The sequence below is a fragment of the Odocoileus virginianus genome, chromosome 17 (assembly GCF_023699985.2).
Source record: "Odocoileus virginianus isolate 20LAN1187 ecotype Illinois chromosome 17, Ovbor_1.2, whole genome shotgun sequence".
In the NCBI taxonomy this organism is placed as follows: domain Eukaryota; kingdom Metazoa; phylum Chordata; class Mammalia; order Artiodactyla; family Cervidae; genus Odocoileus; species Odocoileus virginianus.
The window spans coordinates 54,818,927-54,836,954 of record NC_069690.1 but is presented as its reverse complement, the minus strand read 5'-3'; the positions used below and the strand labels follow the sequence as shown (position 1 = coordinate 54,836,954).

At 50.2% G+C, this 18,028-nt stretch overlaps 1 protein-coding gene across 2 annotated transcripts in view; it reads right to left on the bottom strand.

The window, feature by feature from the left end:
• The window catches only part of SDK2 (sidekick cell adhesion molecule 2), a 260,100-nt gene that overhangs the window by 58,870 nt on the left and 183,202 nt on the right, over positions 1–18,028 (bottom strand). For both annotated transcript variants that reach the window (XM_070480035.1, XM_070480036.1), the window contains exons 13-18: positions 14,932–15,108; positions 14,490–14,626; positions 13,820–13,967; positions 9,570–9,710; positions 7,610–7,791; positions 6,521–6,636 (exon numbers count right to left, since the gene is read on the bottom strand). In XM_070480035.1, coding sequence (XP_070336136.1) covers positions 6,521–6,636; positions 7,610–7,791; positions 9,570–9,710; positions 13,820–13,967; positions 14,490–14,626; positions 14,932–15,108 — 901 coding nt within the window. The remainder of the gene's footprint in view (positions 1–6,520; positions 6,637–7,609; positions 7,792–9,569; positions 9,711–13,819; positions 13,968–14,489; positions 14,627–14,931; positions 15,109–18,028) is intronic.

Here is an 18,028-nt window from a genome sequence, read left to right as displayed (position 1 = left end):
ATGTTAAATACCCTCCTTATTTCGGTTATCTTGTTTCATAGCAATTAAATTGCTGAACTTCTTTGGAGTAGATGAAGAAACAAGTTTGATGCTTTAATTTAATTTAATTAATGTAAATTCAAATTAATTACGCCATTGGAATTAATTGTGCGGTGTATTCTCCAGTAAGTGCAACATCTAGGTAAATATAATCTTACTGGGTTTAGACCAATTATGATCCCTACCATTAAAAAAAAAAAAAAGGGAGAAGGAACGTCCTGACGAGGGCCTGGAAACAACGTCACAGGGAACCGTCTTCAGAAACGACGCGGAAGACGGGCCCAGGGTGACGGAAGCCCGGCGTGGTGGAGTCACGCCCGGGGCATGCGCACACGCAGGCCAGAGACCAAGGTGGCGGGGGCGGCTTCAGGACGTTTATCCTGGCGTGTGGACCACCTGTCCTTCCACAGCTGCACCTGAAGAGGAGGGGCTGAGAGGGCTCTCCCTCAGGGCCGGGAAGGACCCGGGCTCGGGGCCGCCATGGGGAGGAGTCTGTGCTCCATGCACACACTCTGGGCCTGGCACCGAGTCAGTCCGTCACCGACGAGTCCCGTGTCACCATCGCAACGAGGACCAGATGGGAATCCCTGTCCTGTGCGGCTACAAAGCCAAAACCAAGGGCCCTGCCTGGTGGCCCAGGGGTTAAGACTCTGTCTTCCAATGCAGGGGGCGTGGGTTTGATCCCTGGTCAGGGAACTAACTAAGCTCCCACCTGCCATGGGGAAGCTAAAGCTCAACTCTGTCATTTACTGGGAAAATCGGTCAACCTCTGTGAGCCTCAGGACTACAGGAGACTCAGTGGTCTACCCTGATGGTTGCAGAGAAAAGGGCTGAATTGATGTGTCTTGTTTCTGATGGAGGCAGTACATTACAGGCTTGAGAGACCAGGATAGTACCTTTGGCTGGCTAGATACTCCAGTTAAAAAAATAGAATGGAGGGGAAATTCTCTTTTTCTCCCTCCCCTCCTCTATTTTTCTATCTCTTTGCATTTGCAAAGATTTGTATAAAACATCCTGGAAGGATATGTAAGAAATTAACAACAGTGATTCCCTGGAGTGGGGAGAATTTCGAGGCTGGGTGGGAAAGAATCAGGCAGATGAGGGGCTAGGGTGGGAGGGGGTGGGATGGAAGATCTCTGCTCTAAATTTAGCTTTTTTATGTTTGTTGGGTTTAGAATTGTGTAAATATATTTCTGGTTGAAAATTGAATTAAAAAATGAAAAAAAATAATGGGGCAATTTGGCAATATCAGCAAAATTATATATATTTACCTTTTGACTTAGCAACCTTATTTCTAAGAATCTATTCCAAAGTTATACGTGAAAATATGAAAAGATGTATGCATAAAACTATTCACTGTAGAAATGTTTGTCACAGGAAAAGACAGGAAACAACCAAAATGTCTTCAGTAGGGAGCTGGTTGACTAAACAATGTGAGATCCACATAATGGAATACAATACAGATTTTTTTAAAAGGAACATGAAGTATCTCTATATACGCCTACAAAGTGATCTCCAGGATATAGTGAAAATAACAGCAAGATGGAGAAAGCATGTATTGAACACTGTCATTCATCTAAGGTGAGGAGACACATTTATGTATGCATGCATTTGTTTATGTTAAATAAATGGAAGGGGAAAATCAAACCGAACCAACACACAAAAAGAAATGAATTCTATTGGGAAGGAAGAGAACCAGAATTCAGGCTAACTTTTCTTTGTCGATTTGACCCTGGAACCATGTAAATATGCCACATAATTACAGAACAAAATTAAATTAAAAAATCAATCCCTAAAAATCAAAACCAAAATGAAACAAATGAACTTCACAGTGTATTGAGTTATAGCAAAATCAGAAAGAAACCCTTTGGAAGACTTTGCAGCACAGAAAGGGGTGGGGGAGTACATCCTGCTGGGATGCACTCTAAGAACAGAAAGACCTACAGATCATCTGAAGCTATTTTCAGCAACCACAGTGTTGGTGCTGCTGTTCTGAAACTGTCCTGGGTGTTTGTGGGATCAAGTAGGTCAGTGATTCTTTGGTGTGAAAAGAATTCGATGTTTAGTATGGAGAGAAGAGAGAAAAGACCCACGAGATTATTTTAAAAGAAATCTGAAAGTCCTGAAATTGAATGGGAAGTATGAGTATATGTTTTATCTTTTCAAACAGTATTTTGAGTTGTCCATTCACAGAGCTTCAGAACAACAATCCATACTAGAACCAGGAGTGCCCCCATTGCCCAGTTTCTGGTATCCAACTGTCATTTAAAAGAAACAAGGGCCCCCTGAAGACGTGGCTGGTCCCAGGCATGCTGCAGGAGAAGATAGTTTGGGCCATCCTGTCGTAGCAGAGAGCAAGGAAGCTATCAAGGATTCCTGGGGCTGGGACTTCCCTGGTGGTTAAGAATCTGCCTGCCAACGCAGGGGACGCAGGTTCGATCCCTGGTTCGGAAGATTCCACATGCCTCGGATCAACCGAGCCTGTTGCCACAGTTACTGAATCCGCGTGCTGATGACTCCCGAAGCCTGTGCCCCACAACGAGAGGCCACCACAACGAGAAGCCTGCACGCAGCAACGAAGACCCAGCGCAGGCTAAAGAGAAAAAGAAGGCTCCTGAGCCCACATCAGAAGGACTCACCGACTCGAAGAGGCAAGTGATGGGTCAGTCTGGCATCAATAAAAGTAATAACAGCAGTGGCTTGAAACATAACCGTGTATTAAAAATCCCTAAGGACATAATAATACTAACAACAACAACACAGATGCCTCCTTCTGCCCCCATCCAAACTCATCTATCACTTTAGAAGATGCTGAGGAACCAGTTCGTTCCTCTGAAAACTGTTAAGTTATGGAAAAGACTTGAGCACTTATCATGCTTTTCCTAGATGAACTAAAGCTTCAGGTAACCAAAAAGCTGTTAAGGGAAAAATGCTCTTTTTTGGGGGGCAGGGGGAAAGTATTTCAGCTCATAAATCAAGACAAAATTATAACATGCACGTCTCCTCCTTTTGCAACCCCTACTGAAACAACGGACCACACAAGGACCATCAGTGGCCGATACATCCTAGTAAGAGAGACAGTCGGACGCTTTGCTGTTTAATGAAAATGCACAGCACCATCTAGGAAGTAATATTTTGAAAAAAAAATATTCGAGCCTGAATCTGATCAAACCTCTCATTCTAAATTCCAATTTACTGCAAATATAGTTATTCAGAGGAATAAATTAAATGACCCCACAGGGATGCAATCAGCCGATCCAGCCAGGCTGTGGAAAATTCTATAGGATAAATGACTAAGTTTCTCTACAAAATAAACTAAAAAGGAGAAAGAGGGGGACAGAAAACCCGTGGATCAACTGAAACCTAAAAAACTCCAACCAACTGCAGCTGTGTGGCTTTCCTTTGGATCCTGAGGCAAATAAACCAACCAGTAAAGGAAATGATTTGGAGACCAGGAGATTTGAACGCTGACTGGGTATCTGATGCTATTACGGGGACCATTGATATTTGAAGGCACCATAATGAGAATGTGGTTACTGTGGTGAGGTTTTAAGTAGAGACTTTATAACGTTTCTCTGCGGGAATATGAATGGATGAAAGGACACACTACCTAGGATTGTCTTAAAAATATTCTAGGACAGAGGCTGGAAAATAGAGGGAGCAGGACTTCCCTGGCGGCCCAGTGGTTAAGAATCCACCTTCCAATGCAGGGGACGTGGGTTCCATCCCTGGTCGGGGAACTAAGATCTCACATGCTGCAGAGCAAGGAAGACCTCACACAGCCAAGTAAATAAATAAGAAGAAATCAGAGGGAACACGCTGGGCCATGTGTTGGTAACTGTTGAAGCCAGGGTGCATTATGGTTTTATCTAGCCACTTTAGTCTCCTCTCTAATTTTGAAGGTGCTTGAAATTTTTTCACAATTCAAAGGGGGAAAAGGTCCCTTCTCACTGAAGGATGGAAGAGACAAACACTGCTTTTTCTTCTCCCTGTGACACTGAAGGTGGAAGGAGCAAGAAGCAAAATTCCCACTTGTATCCGTCTGTACTTAGGGAAGAATCAGTTACAGTCATTATTTGACGATGAAATCATATGACACTTTATTTTTAATGCAAGGCAAGGGGTAGGCTCTGCAGTTTGAATCTGAGCTCTGCGGTTACTTTGACTTTGAACAAATTACCTGTCCTCATGCCTCAGTTTCGTCCTCTACAACGTGGGGTGATGGGAACGTCCCTGGTGGTCCCGTGGCTGAGACTCTGAGCTCCCAATGCAGGGAGCTGGGCAGGGAACTAGCTCCCACATGCTGCGACTAAGAGTTCACACGCTGCAACTAAGACCCAGCACAAATCAGTGTTTAAAAGAAAATAAAACGAGGGACTTTCCTGGTGGCCCAGTGGTCAAGACTCCGTACTTCCAATGCAGGGGGTGTGGGGTCGACCCCTGGTCAGGGAACTAAGATCCCACATGCTGCATGACCAGAAAATAATAATGAAAATAAAGAAATACAATGGGGGTGATGGTAACAAGCCTTCCTTCTTAGGGCTCTTGTACACCTTGCCCGAGACAAGTGTGGGAGAGGGCAGGTAGAAAGCGCCCTGTCTAAGCACGAGTCTTCCTCACCTGCTTCTATGCTCCAGCTATTTGGACCGTTCCTTCCCGCTGACTTTCACGGAGCAGGGAGTGGGTGCTGGGCACCACCCAGACCTGGGAATCAGGTGGGCTGCTATAGCCTCCTCTGGCTCTGGCACATAACGGGTCTTTGCACTAATTGTCCCGGCCACTGAGCTGGTCTCCTTGGCCCTCTGGGAGCCATTTGCCTTAGAAGTTTGCAGCCCAGGGCTCCCCAGGGTGGAAGGAAACTTAGAGTCGGCAACAAGAAGCTAATTGTTCCCAGCTCAGCTCCTCTGCACAATTCGAGCCTCCCCCTTCCCTCCCCTGCCACCCCCCAGAGTCCCAATTAAGAGGTTTCTCCAGCCAGCCAGCACTGCCGGCGAGAGCTGCAGCCTTGGCCCGGGAAGGCCGGCTCGGCCTCGGTGATGCGCCTTCCTGGGAGGAAGATGCCACGGCTGGAGTGAGTCCCAACCTAGACCCTCCCTCCTTTGTGCCGTTCTGTGCCAAGTCGCTTCAGTCGTGTCCAACTCTGCGACCCCATGGACTGTAGCCCACCAGGCTCCTCTGTCCGTGGGATTTTCCAGGTAAGAATCCTGGAGTGGGTTGCCATGCCCTCTTCCCGACCCAGAGATCGAACCTGCGTCTCACATCTCCTGCATTGGCAGGGGGTTTCTTTACAACTGAGCCACGTGGGAAGCCCCCCTCTGTTTACCAGCAGAAAAATTCTCTCGGTGATTTAATCTCAGTCTCTTCCTGTCCAGCCCCCTTGACCTTAAGTAATAAAGGCGGAGACTGCAGGTCCTAGAGACACTCTTGGTTGTTGCACACGGGTGCTTTGAGAATCTTCTGGAAGTGTCTGCAGTCACCGCCAGGTCGCCAGATCCCTGGGCTCCAAGCCAGAGCCCAAAGTTCTCTCCCCTTCACGGCCGGTTTCCTGGTGTCACCACCCGCCACCCCCCGTGCTGCCTGCCTGCGTGAGGACACAGAGAAGGCGGCCGTCTGCACACCAAGGAGAGAAGCCTCAGACAGAACCAACCCCGAGGGCACCCGGACCTCGAACTTCGGCTTCCAGAACTTTCAGGGGCTACACTTCCGGTGTTTAAGCCGCCCAGACTGTGGTACTGCATAAGGACAGTCCGAGCAGCAAGCCCACTTCCACTCCTATTTCTAGCGTTTCCCTAATGCTTGTTAGGTGTTTGCCATTCTGCTCAAAAAATTACAAATATCGTCATTTAATCCCCACATAACCCCAAGGAATAAAAATTAGCATCATTTTCATGCACAAATGAGGGAACAGAATGTATCTTGCTTCCCCAGCAGCTAGATGTGCATAGAGTCGGGCTCAGTAAATATTTACTGAAGGAAGGGTGCCCAGATGGACTATCGCACTTGTCCAGAGAGTCGGTGAGAGACACAGCCAGGACTCTAATCCAGGCTCTGAGTCCTGGTCCAGCCCTTAAACACGCTGGGTGGGGTCAAGTTCAGTCCAAGGACTTGAACGCTCCCCTTAGCTCATGGCTCAGGGGTAAGCAGTGCGATTTAGATTTTTCCTGCTGGGCCACGGCTCTGAGGAGGTTCCAAGACTGAAACAAACCTGGTTCTGTTTCTAACCCAGCCTCACTGAGACTGTGCTGTTTCACCTGGTCGCAGGCAGGTCAAGGTCCGTGCTCCCCGGGGCCTGGACGTGGACTTGGGGACAGCCCGAGGCCCTCTGCCTTGATCACGAACATGCCCTCTGCTTGGCCTGAGCCAGTGATCTCAGAGACACAGCAGGGATGCCCTCCTGCACCCTCCCTCACCTTCTTCCCTCCGCTCCAGCCTGCGCCCTCCTTGTAGGCTTCCACCCGGGACCAGGAGAGCCCTCACGTACCTTGTAGCCCTGGTTGATGCCATTGATGAACTGGGGGCTGGGGGCATTCCAGGTGAAGCGGATGGTCGTGGAGTTGGTGGCTTCGGCGTGCACGTTGCCCGGAGGGACTGTGGGGACTGGGGGAGAGCAGAGAGGTGGGGGTGTGGGTGGAGGGGCCACCGTCTGTCTGTCTGGCCCAGGGAAGCAGAGAAAGCACACGAGATCTGCAGACACAGCTTTACACCACCCCGCCCGCTCCCCCATGGAGACTTGAGATGCTCTCTTGGCTGCAGATCGCCTGTGTGCTTGGTCGCTCAGTCGAGTCTGACTCTTGGTGACCCCACGGACTGTAGCCCGCCAGGCTCCTCTGTCCATGGGTTTCTCCCGGCAAGAATACTGCAGTGGGTTGCCATGCCCTTCTTCAGGGATCTTCCCAACCTAGGGATTGAACCGGCGTCTCCTGCTTGGCAGGCGGATTCTTTACCACTGAGCCACACGGGAAGCTTCTGTAGATTAGTTTGGGTTTAATAAAACTGGTCTGGCCCATTTCACAGCACGCCCATAAATACAAGTGATGAATCTGAAAATGCTCAGGGTGGTTTTTAGGTATGACGCTAAATGTAAGCTGTTTCATGATCCAGTTAATGGGAAACTTCGCAGAAGGTCCCTATGCCCCCAAAGCCTCTGCCTTCATCACACCCGCCCCAACCTCTTCATCTCCTCCTCCACCCCCCCGCCCTACAGGGTAACTGGGCACCGGCGCGCAGTAGCCTGGGGCTGGACAGAACAGGCGGCATGGCTGAGGCGGTCAGGACTGGCGCTGCTGCTGCTGTCGCTCAGACCTGTCCGACTCCTTCTGACCCCCTGGACTGTGGCCCACCAGGCCGCTCTGTCCATGGGATTTCCCAGGCAAGAATACTGGAGTGGGTTGCCATTTCCTCCTCCAGGGGATCTTCCCGACCCAGGGATCAAACCCAGATCTCCTGCATCGCAGGCAGGTTCTTTACCGTCTGAGCCACCTGGGGAGCCCACGTCAGGACTGGGCGAGTCCAGGACCCCACAGGCACAGACCTGGGAGAAGGCGAAGCAGCGGCCACGGTCCCCACCCACCTCCTTGCAGCGTCCACTCGGTGACCTTGCTGCTGTAGACGCCCAGCCCGGCGCTGTTGTAGGCGGCCACCTCGATCTCATAGTTGGTCCAGATGATGAGGTCCTCGAGCAGCAGGTTGTTGACATCGGCATCCGTGATGTTCTTATACTGGTACCCGACAGGCAGCCCGGCCAGGCAGTACCTGAGGGGAGAAAGCCAGGATGCCAGGGATGAGAGTCGGCCTGCACGGCCTCGCGTCCAGGAAGCTGTCTGTGATGGTGGAAATGGTCCACACCCGTGCTGTCCAATCGAGTAGCTGCTGGGCACCTGAGATATGCTTAAGTGCAACTGAGGAATTAACGTTTGTCATTTAATTTCTTTTTATTAATTTAAGTAGTTGCAAGTGTCCAGAGGCTACCTTACTGGATAACACAGGTCTAGGAGATGTGTCTGGACTATTGTTTTTGATGGGGGAGGAGGACGGTGGGATGGTTAACAGGATGCTGAGAGCTCCTGGGAAGATCTCACTGGTCTCAGCTTTGAGGGGTCATTGATGGGAGAGTGGTCTCCAAACCTTGGACTCATTTTCCTTCTTGCTCTAGGAGAATGGCTCCCTCTTTTAACAGCCACTCACTTTGGTGGAGACAAAAAGGCCTGAGGCTACCTGCTCTACCAAGTTCCCCTTTCCACTGGGAAAAAGAACACAGGGTAATAAATGGGATCGGAACCGGCACATTTTGGAGGATGGATAGCTTACAGGAGAACCACAATGCACACATATTTTTGGTTCTAATTATTAGGGAATTAGAGGCCCCAAATTATTTTGCTGCATCACAAAACCCCACATCAATGACTCTCAAAGCCTTTGTGTGCCTGAAGGACACCTGAAAAGCTTGTCAAAACACAGCTTGCTGGGCTTACTCCAAAGCTCCCCGTTCAATAGTTCAGGGGTGGGACCTGAGAATTTTCATTCCTGTCTAGTTCTCGAGTGATGCTGATGCTGCTGGTCCAGGGACCACACTCTGAGAACCTCTGCCCTTTATGGAGTCACCAGAAAACCCACAATATAGTTAACTGATTATGGAGTAGCCAAACTAATAATAACTGATACTGGAATAGCCAAACAAATAATAACTTCTTCCAAAATTAGGGGATTTCAATGCTGTGAGTGTTCAGGAAAGAGACATGGGAAGTTGCCTAGCATTTTGCAAACAGCCAGAGTTCAGAATATTGATGAGAGTTCTCAGTAGTTTCAAATAACAGGCTAAAACTTTCTTTTCTGAATACTGAATTTTAGTTACAACTTAATACACTTTTAGATTACCAGTAGGGAGCCTGGTGGGCTACAGTCCATGGAGTCGCAAAGAGTCGGACTCGACTGAACGACTGATACTTTCAGTTTTTCAAAGTGTCCACAGTCAAACTGAAAAATAAAAGGCTGTAAAACTGGGCTTCATTTTGCAGTAAAGATCAAAGAAAGGAATTCCACTTTTTTTTTTTCGGCTGTGCCATGCAGCATGTGGGAATTTCCTGACCAGGGATCAAACCCGTGGCCCCTGCAGTAGAAGCACAGTCTTAACCACTGGACCTCCAGGGAAGTCCCCAGATTTCCACTTTGTAACCATTCTTGGCCAAGTAGTTTGCCCACTGGGGAAACCTGGCCTCGGATAGTTACCTGTCTCCCTGTAGCCCTGATGTCCGACAGACTTGCCCATCCATACAGCCTTAAGGAGACTACACTGATCTCTCTCACCACTCCTATTGGTCTCCGAGGCACTCACCTCTGGAAGTTCTTCTGGATGTCTAGCTCAATCCTTCCTACTGTAGGGCAGGCATTTCTTGTCTGGTCCTTGTTAGACAGAGAAGGACCTGCCATGAATCTGCTCTATTTCGCAACCCACTCCTGACCCTCCCCATCTCTGTCCCCTTGAGTCTGGGCAGCCCCTTCTCTTCCCTGCTGCCCCCGGGGTGGACGCCTACCTGATGACGTAGCCCTTGAGGATGCCATTCTGATGGCTCTCAGGAGGCGGCTGCCACTGGATCATGATGGACTGGTTGGTCCGGCCACTGGCGATGACGTTCTGTGGAGGGGCTGTGGGGGGCTCTTCAGGAAGGGAGACCCTGGAAAACACCAAGGACGGACAGGTCTTTTCACTCCTTGTCTCGACGGCAAACACGGAAGTTTAATGGGATGTGAAGAGACCCCACCCCTGCAGACTCTGCGCAATTGCTGTGTGCCTTTGGGTAAGTCACTTAACCTTTCTGAGCTTGTTTCTTTATCTGAAAAAGCAGTATAATAAAGCTCCATTTGTCTGCTTTATAAAATTGGTTGAAAAAAAATAAAAAAAAAGTGGTTGAAGCGCAAATGATGCAATGTCTTTTCAAAACTCTCTCTGCTGGCAAATAGTTGTTCACTCGCTAAGTCACGGCAGAGCCTTTGCCATCCCATGGACTATAGCCTGCCAGGCTCCACGGGCTTCTCCAGGCAAGAATACCGGTGTGCGTTGCCATCTCCTCCTCCAGGGGACCTTCCCGACCCAGGGATTGAACCTGCGTCTCCTGCACTGGCAGGCGGGTTCTTTATCGCTGAGCCGCCGGGGAAGTCCCTGGGAAGCACCAGATGAGTGTATTTTCTGTGAGGTCGAGGGACATAGGCCTGGGTTTCCCATTTGTCAAAGAAGCTGCCGCCGGGTCTGGTGCAGGTCATGAGTGCTTGAAAACTTTAGAAGCACAAGTGTTTAAAACACTCACCTCCCCGTTACCAGCTGGGGGTGAACTCGAAACAGAATTCCTTTACTAACCAGCTGAGCCTTGACCGGGGCGGGGCAGGCCGGGTGGGGTGAGAGTTTGAGCCTCCTCCGACCCCGTACCCTGAAGCCCGGGGCTGCTGCATTTCTTTCTCTGGCATGGCCAGGCGACGCAGCGTTCCACCTCTGTGTATTTTTCACATAACTGACAGGCATCCATGAACAACAAAAGTTAATTATTTCTGATGATGCCTTTCCCTCTTTGTTTATGTTTTTGTTCCCTGGCGGATAGCTTTTCTAAACTGTACCGCACTCTCCCATGTCTTTGTACAGCCCGAAATGAGGGTAATTTAAGCTTTTTCCGTGTGACTCAGGGCCTAACCGTCAGGATGCAGATTCAGTAGGAAGATGAATCAGTGTTACAAAGGGAAGCCTGAGTGGCTGGAGAAGTTATAGAACGGTTTCCTACACTTCGGGGCTTCTTGTTAGTGGGAGTTCGTAGCTCTGAAAGGTTGGGTCTCTGTTTATCTTGTCCTCTGCACCACCTCTCATGGTCCGAACACGGCCTGGCCCCGAGTAGATGCTCAATAAGCAGTGAATGGGGGCCCTCCCTGGTGGTTCAGTGGTTATGAATCCACCTTCCAATGCAGGGGATGCAGGTTCGATCCCCGGTCAGGGAACTAAGATCCCACGTGCTTCGGGGCAACGAGGCCCACGAGCCACAACCCCTGAGCCTGTGTCCTCTGGAGCCCGCACGCGACAACTAGAGAGAAGCCTGAGGACGGACAGGAGAGATCCCGGGGCCACCGCGCAGGCCTGCTGTAGCAAAAAAAAAATAGAGAGCATGATTGCCAAAAAACAAAACAAAACGGTGACTGGCTAAATGCTCCATGCCAGGCCGTTATCTGCCGCTTCTTCCTCCTGCTAGAGTGTCACGCCTCAATGGCATCTTGCTCTTAAAAGCCGGAAGGACTCAAGCTCACGGGAACTGTAGGGAAACCACAAGGATTGATTTAACCTGCGTGTGGGGAGGGGTCTGGGTACACATCTAAGAGCAAAGTGCATTCTGGCTCCCTTAGCAAATATGACCGCTCATTTCTGCGCTTTCAATTCTGCTCCATTGATCTGTGTGTCTACTTTTTTTTTTGGCTGTGTCACCCGGCTTGTAGGATTTTAGTTCCCTGAACAGGGATTGAACCCAGGCCATGGCAGCAAAAGTGCTGAGTCCTCACCCCTCAGGGTGTCTGTTTCGGAGGAGCAGCAAGCTGCTTTGGTGACCGTAGCTTTGTAGGACAGTTTGGAATCAAGAAGTTTGATGCCTCCGGCTCTCTGCTTTGTTCTCAGGATTGTTTTGGGTACTTGGGTTTTTTTGTGGCTCTATACAAATTTCAGGATTTTCTGTTTCTGTGAAAAATGCCATTGAATTGTGATAGGGATGGCACTGACTCAATAGATGGCTTAGGGTGATATGGACATTTTAACAACATGAACTATTCTCAACGGGGAAAGGACAGTCTCTTCAATAAATGATGTTGGGAAAACTGGAAAACCACATGCAGAAGAAGGTAACTGGACCCCTATCTTACAAAACTCACAAAGATTTTTTAACTCGAAATGGATTAAAGACAAACTTACGACCTGAAACTATAAAACTGCTAGACTAAAACATAGGGGAAAGCTCCTTGGCACTGGTCTTGGCAGTAATGTCCTGGATATGATATCAAAAGCACAAGTCACAAAAGGAAAATAAATAAGCAGGACTATAGCAAAGTAAAAAGCATCTGCATAGCAAAAGAAACAAGATGAAAAGGCAACCTACAGATCGGGAGAACATATTTGCAAACCATGTATCTGATAAGGAGTTAATATCCAGAATATATAAAGAACTCATACAACTCAGTAGCCAAAAACTAAACATCTGATAAAAAAAACTGAACAAATGGGCTGCACATTTTTTCCAAAGAAGACAAATTAAGGACCAACAGGTCCATGAAAAGATGCTCAACATCACAAATCAACAGGGAAATGCAAATCAAAACTACAGTGAGGTATCACCTTATACCCGACAGAGTGGCTATATCTAAAAGACAAGAGATAACAAATGTTGGCAAGGATGTGGCTAAAGGGAACCCTTTAATCACTGCTGGTGGGAATATAAATAGGTCTAGAGACTATGGAAAACAGCATAGAGGTTCCTCCCGCCCAAAATTAGAAGCAGTACCTCCATACAATTCAGCCATCCATAGGATCTCAACAACGTGTCTGCAACCCCATATTCACTGCAGCACTGTTCACAACAGCCGAGATGGGAACAACTTAAATGCCCATCAAGGAATGAATGGTTAAGGAAGATGTAACACTCTACACAATGAAGTATTTTCCAGCCATGAGAAAGAAACTCTGCCATCTGCAACAATCCAGATGGGCCAGGGGGCACTGTGCTCAATGAAGGCAGTCGGCAGAGAAAGACAAACACTTCGTGACCTCACTGCTATGTGCAAGCTGAACGAGCCGAGCTCAGAGAACAGGAGAGTGGTGACTAATAGGGGCTGGGGGTTGAGGGGATGGGGAGACGCTGTTGAGAAGGTGTAAACTTGCAGAGGTGAGAGTAACCAGTTCTGGGGAGAGGATGCAGGCCTGGTGATTACAGCTAATGACACTGTATTATGCCCTTGGAGGTTGCTAAGAGAGGGGATTTTAAATGTTCTCACCACAAAAAAGAAACGGTAATTATGTGACAGGATGGGGGTGTCAGCTAACACCACGGGGGGAACCATTTTGTCACACAGGAGTGTGTCAAACCACACTGCAGGTCTCAAACTTATACCGTGTTTCCTGTCCATGATCTCTCAATCCATCTGGGAAAATATAAACTGAAAAAAAAAAAAAAAAAAACTCCAAAACCAAGAGCAAAGCACACAGCTCTGGGGCCTGGGACTGGGAGTCACTGTCATCCTGATCAGATGCTTCCGTTCTCACTGGAGGACGCTGCTTGCCCTATGGGGGTCTAGGTGGGTAGAATGCACCTCCTACAAAAGCGGGTATTAGAGGGGATGAACTATGTTGCTGTTCAATTGTCGTCATTTAAAAATAAGGACTGATGAAGGCTTCCTGGGGTCTGAGCCATGCAAGGCACGCACACAGAGGCCCAAGGAGGTCCTCGGTGACTCTGGAACTTCACGCACACTTAGCAACGGGGATGTGGAGCAGAATGGGGCAAGTGCTGCAACTTGCATGGCTCACGGAGAGGGCTGCTCACTGCCCTTCACTCGTCCGCCTGGATTTTCCTGCCTCCCTGTGAGACCGGTGTCAGTACAGTTACCCCCATCCTGCGGATGCACCGACTGAGGCCTCAAGGGGTCCGAGAGGAGCCACCAGGACGCGGACCCGCCTCCCTCCGCCACAGTGGTTTTGGCAGCAGGTGGCCCCGCCCGGCCCCCCGCCCTCCACTGGAGCCCCCGACGCCCACCCTGCGCCCCTCACCTCTCCGTGTCCTTGCTGAACTGTCCCTTCCCCACATCGTTGACAGCGCAAAGACGGAACTGGTAGGACCGTGCGGGGACCAAGCCCTTGACCATCACGGAAGTAGCTTCAGGGTCCACGCTGGCCAGGAGCACCGTCCAGGGGGCATCTGCATGGACAGAGGGTCGAGGCAGCGGTGGGCACCTTTGGGGGGCATGCTTCCTCCTGCTCCTACTCCCTGCAGCGCTCCAGCCTCATACTTAATACCTCCCTCCCAGCTTGGTCCAGTAGAGGCTGGCCATGTCACATTTCTGGGTCCTCTTAGCCCACGTGTCCCAGGGCTGGACGGTACCCACTGGGGACGGAGCTGGGCTCACTGGAACTGAGATGTATTTGTCTTTTCTATCCTTTATTCCCCGCTCAAATTGACGAGCAAACTGTATTTAAAACACCCTTCAAGTGATGCCTGCTAATTTGGGAGCTCACAGCTTGGGGGTGGAGGATAAGAAGAAAAAGGAAAAAAACGAATGCCCAGCGTCTGGGAGGCTGCTGGGTGCCGGGCTCCGGGTCCAGCAACTGCCTCACCCCGCTCCCTCGTCACAGGACGCGGGGAGGTGGCCGCCGCGGCTCCGCACTGGGGACCGGGCCGCCCTGCCTGCGGTGGGTGCGGGGGGCGGGCGCGGAGCCTTACTGTTCTCCGACATCTCCAGGACGTAGCGGATCAGCGGGCTGTTGCCGTCGAAGGGCTTGCCCCACGTCAGGTTGATGGCCCTCCTCTCCGAGGTACTGAGGGTCGCCACGGGGTGCTCGGGGGCGTGAGGCAGCTGCCTGGAGGAGAGAGACGCGGTGGGCCCCCCCGGGAGGTCTCAAGTCAGGGGATGCCAGGACTCGGTCTGAACCCCCTGATGTCTGGCGCGCAGCCCCCAGCCAAGCCTTCGGCCGTCTACCTAGACTCTGCGTGCCGGCTTTGCAGCCCGCCCCGGACGGGGGTCTTCCTGAGCTGGGAAAAGCCCGAGGGGTGCTGGGGTGCGGCGAGCGGGCTCAGATCGCCCCCGGCCCGGTGGACCGCCAGACGGAGCCGGCGCCTCGCTGCCTGCGCCTCCGCGCCCCCAAGGCGGGCAGGCCGCCCTCACCTCACTCGCAGGTGGGCGCTGCGGGAGTCGTTGCCGCCGGCCGAGAGCACCCGGCAGGTGTAGGTGCCGATGTCCCCGGACCAGGTCTGCGAGATGTGCAGGGAGCCGTTCCTATCCAGGCGGAGGCGAGGGTTGCCCTCCGCGGTCAGCGTGACGCCGTCTTTCTCCCAGACGTACCTGAGAGGGGAGAGCTGATCAGGGCCGAGACGCAGGCAAGGGGGGCTGGGGCTGCGGGGGCGAGGGGGCCCAGCCCAGGGCTGGTCTGCAGCCGGGGGCTCCAGAGCCGGGCGGGGGCACCCACCATCACACCTGCGGCAGGGGTGGGGTGGGGGTGCGGCGAGCCCCAGGCCAGGGCGGGGTCACCCACCATCACACCTGCGGCGGGGGTGGGGGTGAGGCCGGGAGCGGAAGCACATCCAGCTTTCACACCTTCAGTTCAGGTCCAGGTCCCAGCCTGGTTGCTTCTGACCCAAAGCCACCGCCAAGCCGCCCAGAGTGGGCACAAGCTATTCTCCCAAAGAGGTTAAAAGATTAAGGCTGGAAAAAGAATGAACGCTTCCGCCTAGACTACATTTGGGGATTAGTTTTATGAAGAGAACCATCACATCAATGCATCACTGTGACAAATTGACCTCAGTGTCCAAAAAAAAAAAAAAAATCACTTTAGCTTTGGCCAGTACAAAGGGGGACTTGAGAAATTACACACACCCCTGCGCCTGACAATGAGAAACGCCTGCTCTGGATTTGTTATGGAGGAGACACAATAATTGTCATCAACACACACAGGGCGCCGGCTCCTGGGAGGATGCTGGGCGGCTGCCCCCTAGGGAAGGTGGGTCAGGGCGACCAGGGTGGGGGCTGGGCTGGGGCGCTTTGCAAATAAGCCATCAATCGCTTAGTGTGGGGACAGGGACTGTCTATACAGCCCTAGAACTCTCTGGGTTTAGGAAGGGTGAGATGGCTGGAGAGAATGAGCCTGTACTATTTTTAACTTAAAGTTTAAAAAAAATTTCAGAAAAGTAGCAAGTACAGATGAGAAAAGAGTAGGAAAAACAGAAAGTTCAACAGTTTTCCCCTATTGTTCAGTCGCTCAGTCGTGTCTGACTCTTTGTGGCTCCATGGACTGCGGCACGCCATGCTTCTCTGTCCTTCATCATCTCCCAGAGCTTACTCAAAATCATGTCCATTGAGTTGGTGATGCCATCCAACCATCTCATCCTCTGTCGTCCCCTTCTCCTGCCCTCAATCTTTCCCAACATCAGGGTCTTTTCCAATGAGTCGGCCCTTCACATCAGGTGGTCAAAGTATTGTAGCTTCAGCTTCATCATCAGTCCTTCTGATGGACATCCAGGGTTAGCATTTGAGGGTAAACCTTCCAGATGCTTCTCTCCTGGCCCCTGGGCAGTTACCACAGTGCCACTGTGTTCTGGGCTTGAATGTTCCCTGGCCACTAACTGGTGTTGTGGTCCTGGGGATGTTTATCGGATACGGTATGCCTCACTTTTCTCATTTGTCACGTGACGGAAGAAATACCATCCACCCCATAGGGTTGCCGTAAGGACTGTGTGAGTTAGTATAAAATATTGGAGTAGCGCTGGAAGCATGGTGATTGATAGAAGCTACGATACATGTTTACTGACACAGTATATCTTGAGTATAAATAATACCCAGCTGCTGCTGGATAGCACAAGGAGCCCAGCCCGGGGCCCTGGTGACCTAGGGGGTGGGATGGGGGTTGAGCAGGCATTCCAGGAGGGAGGGGATATGTAGACATAGGGCTGATTCACTTTGTTGTATAGCAGAAGCCAACACAACATTGTAAAGCAATTATACTCCAATAAAAAAAAAAACACAATACCTAGCTATTCATCCATCCCGATTTTAAAGCTGCCGTTTCTACCCAAGACGATGTCATAAATTCCATTTAATGTGATATTTCTTCACCATGGTTCACTTGGCTGCATAGTACTTCAAATAATCATTCCTCTGTAATTGATCTTGTAATGATGGGCATCCAATTTACCTCCTTGTTTTCTTATTTTAAAAAAATTCTTTTTGGCCACATCACACGGCACGTGGGACCTTAGTTTCCCAGCCAGGTATTGAACCTGCATCCTTGGCACTGGAGGCAGGGAGTCTCAGCCACAGGACAGGCAGAGAAGTCCCTAGCTCCTTGTTTTCTGATTTTATGGCTAATGCTGTGATGAACACCTCTGTGGCAAAATATTTGCCACATTCTAAATCACTTCCTTGGGTATAAATTTTCAGCAGTAAATTACTGAGTTAAATGCTAAGGCTTTTTATACATATTTTGCAAATCACCAAAAGTGATCACCGTCCATCCATCTCTTTGTCGAGAGAAGGATCATCCTCACGGGCACTGATGGGATAGGTAGATTTTCCTTAAAAGCTAATCTAGCTGCAGAGGGTAGTGCCTGCTTACGGAACAACCTGTGACAGGCAGACACACCCTGTCCAGGACACCATGCGTTAGGAAGCATCTATCCCTACCTGCAGTGTTTGTGCCAAAACAACTGAACTGGAATCTAAAGATCAGCTTGTTGTTTAGTTGATAAGTCGTGTCCGACTCTTTGCGACCCCATGGACTATAGTCTGCCATGGGTAGTCCTCTGCCATGTAGTCCTCTGTCCAGGGGAGTTTTCAGGCGAGAACACTGGAGTGGGTTGTCATTTCTTAACTCCAGGGAATCTTCCCAGCCCAGGGATTGAAACACATCTCCTGCCTTGCAGGCAGATTCTTTACTGCTGAGCCACCAGAGAAGCCCCGATGATCAATTACTTAAATCGAATCAGAAATACAAGGGATAGAAGAAGAGGTGAACCACAGCATGAAAAAGCAGCTAGCCAAATCCAGATGTGGGCTATTCTACAGCAGGGATATTCTGCAAATTATGGCCCACTGCCTGTCTGTGTAAATAAAGTTTTATTGGAACATACACACAGATACACACTCATTTGTTTACAAATTGCTTATGACTGCTTTTGAACTGCAGACACAGACGTGAGAAGCTGTGACAAAGACTATATGGCCCTCAAAGCCTAAAATATTTGCTCTCTGGCTCTTTACAGAAAAAAAT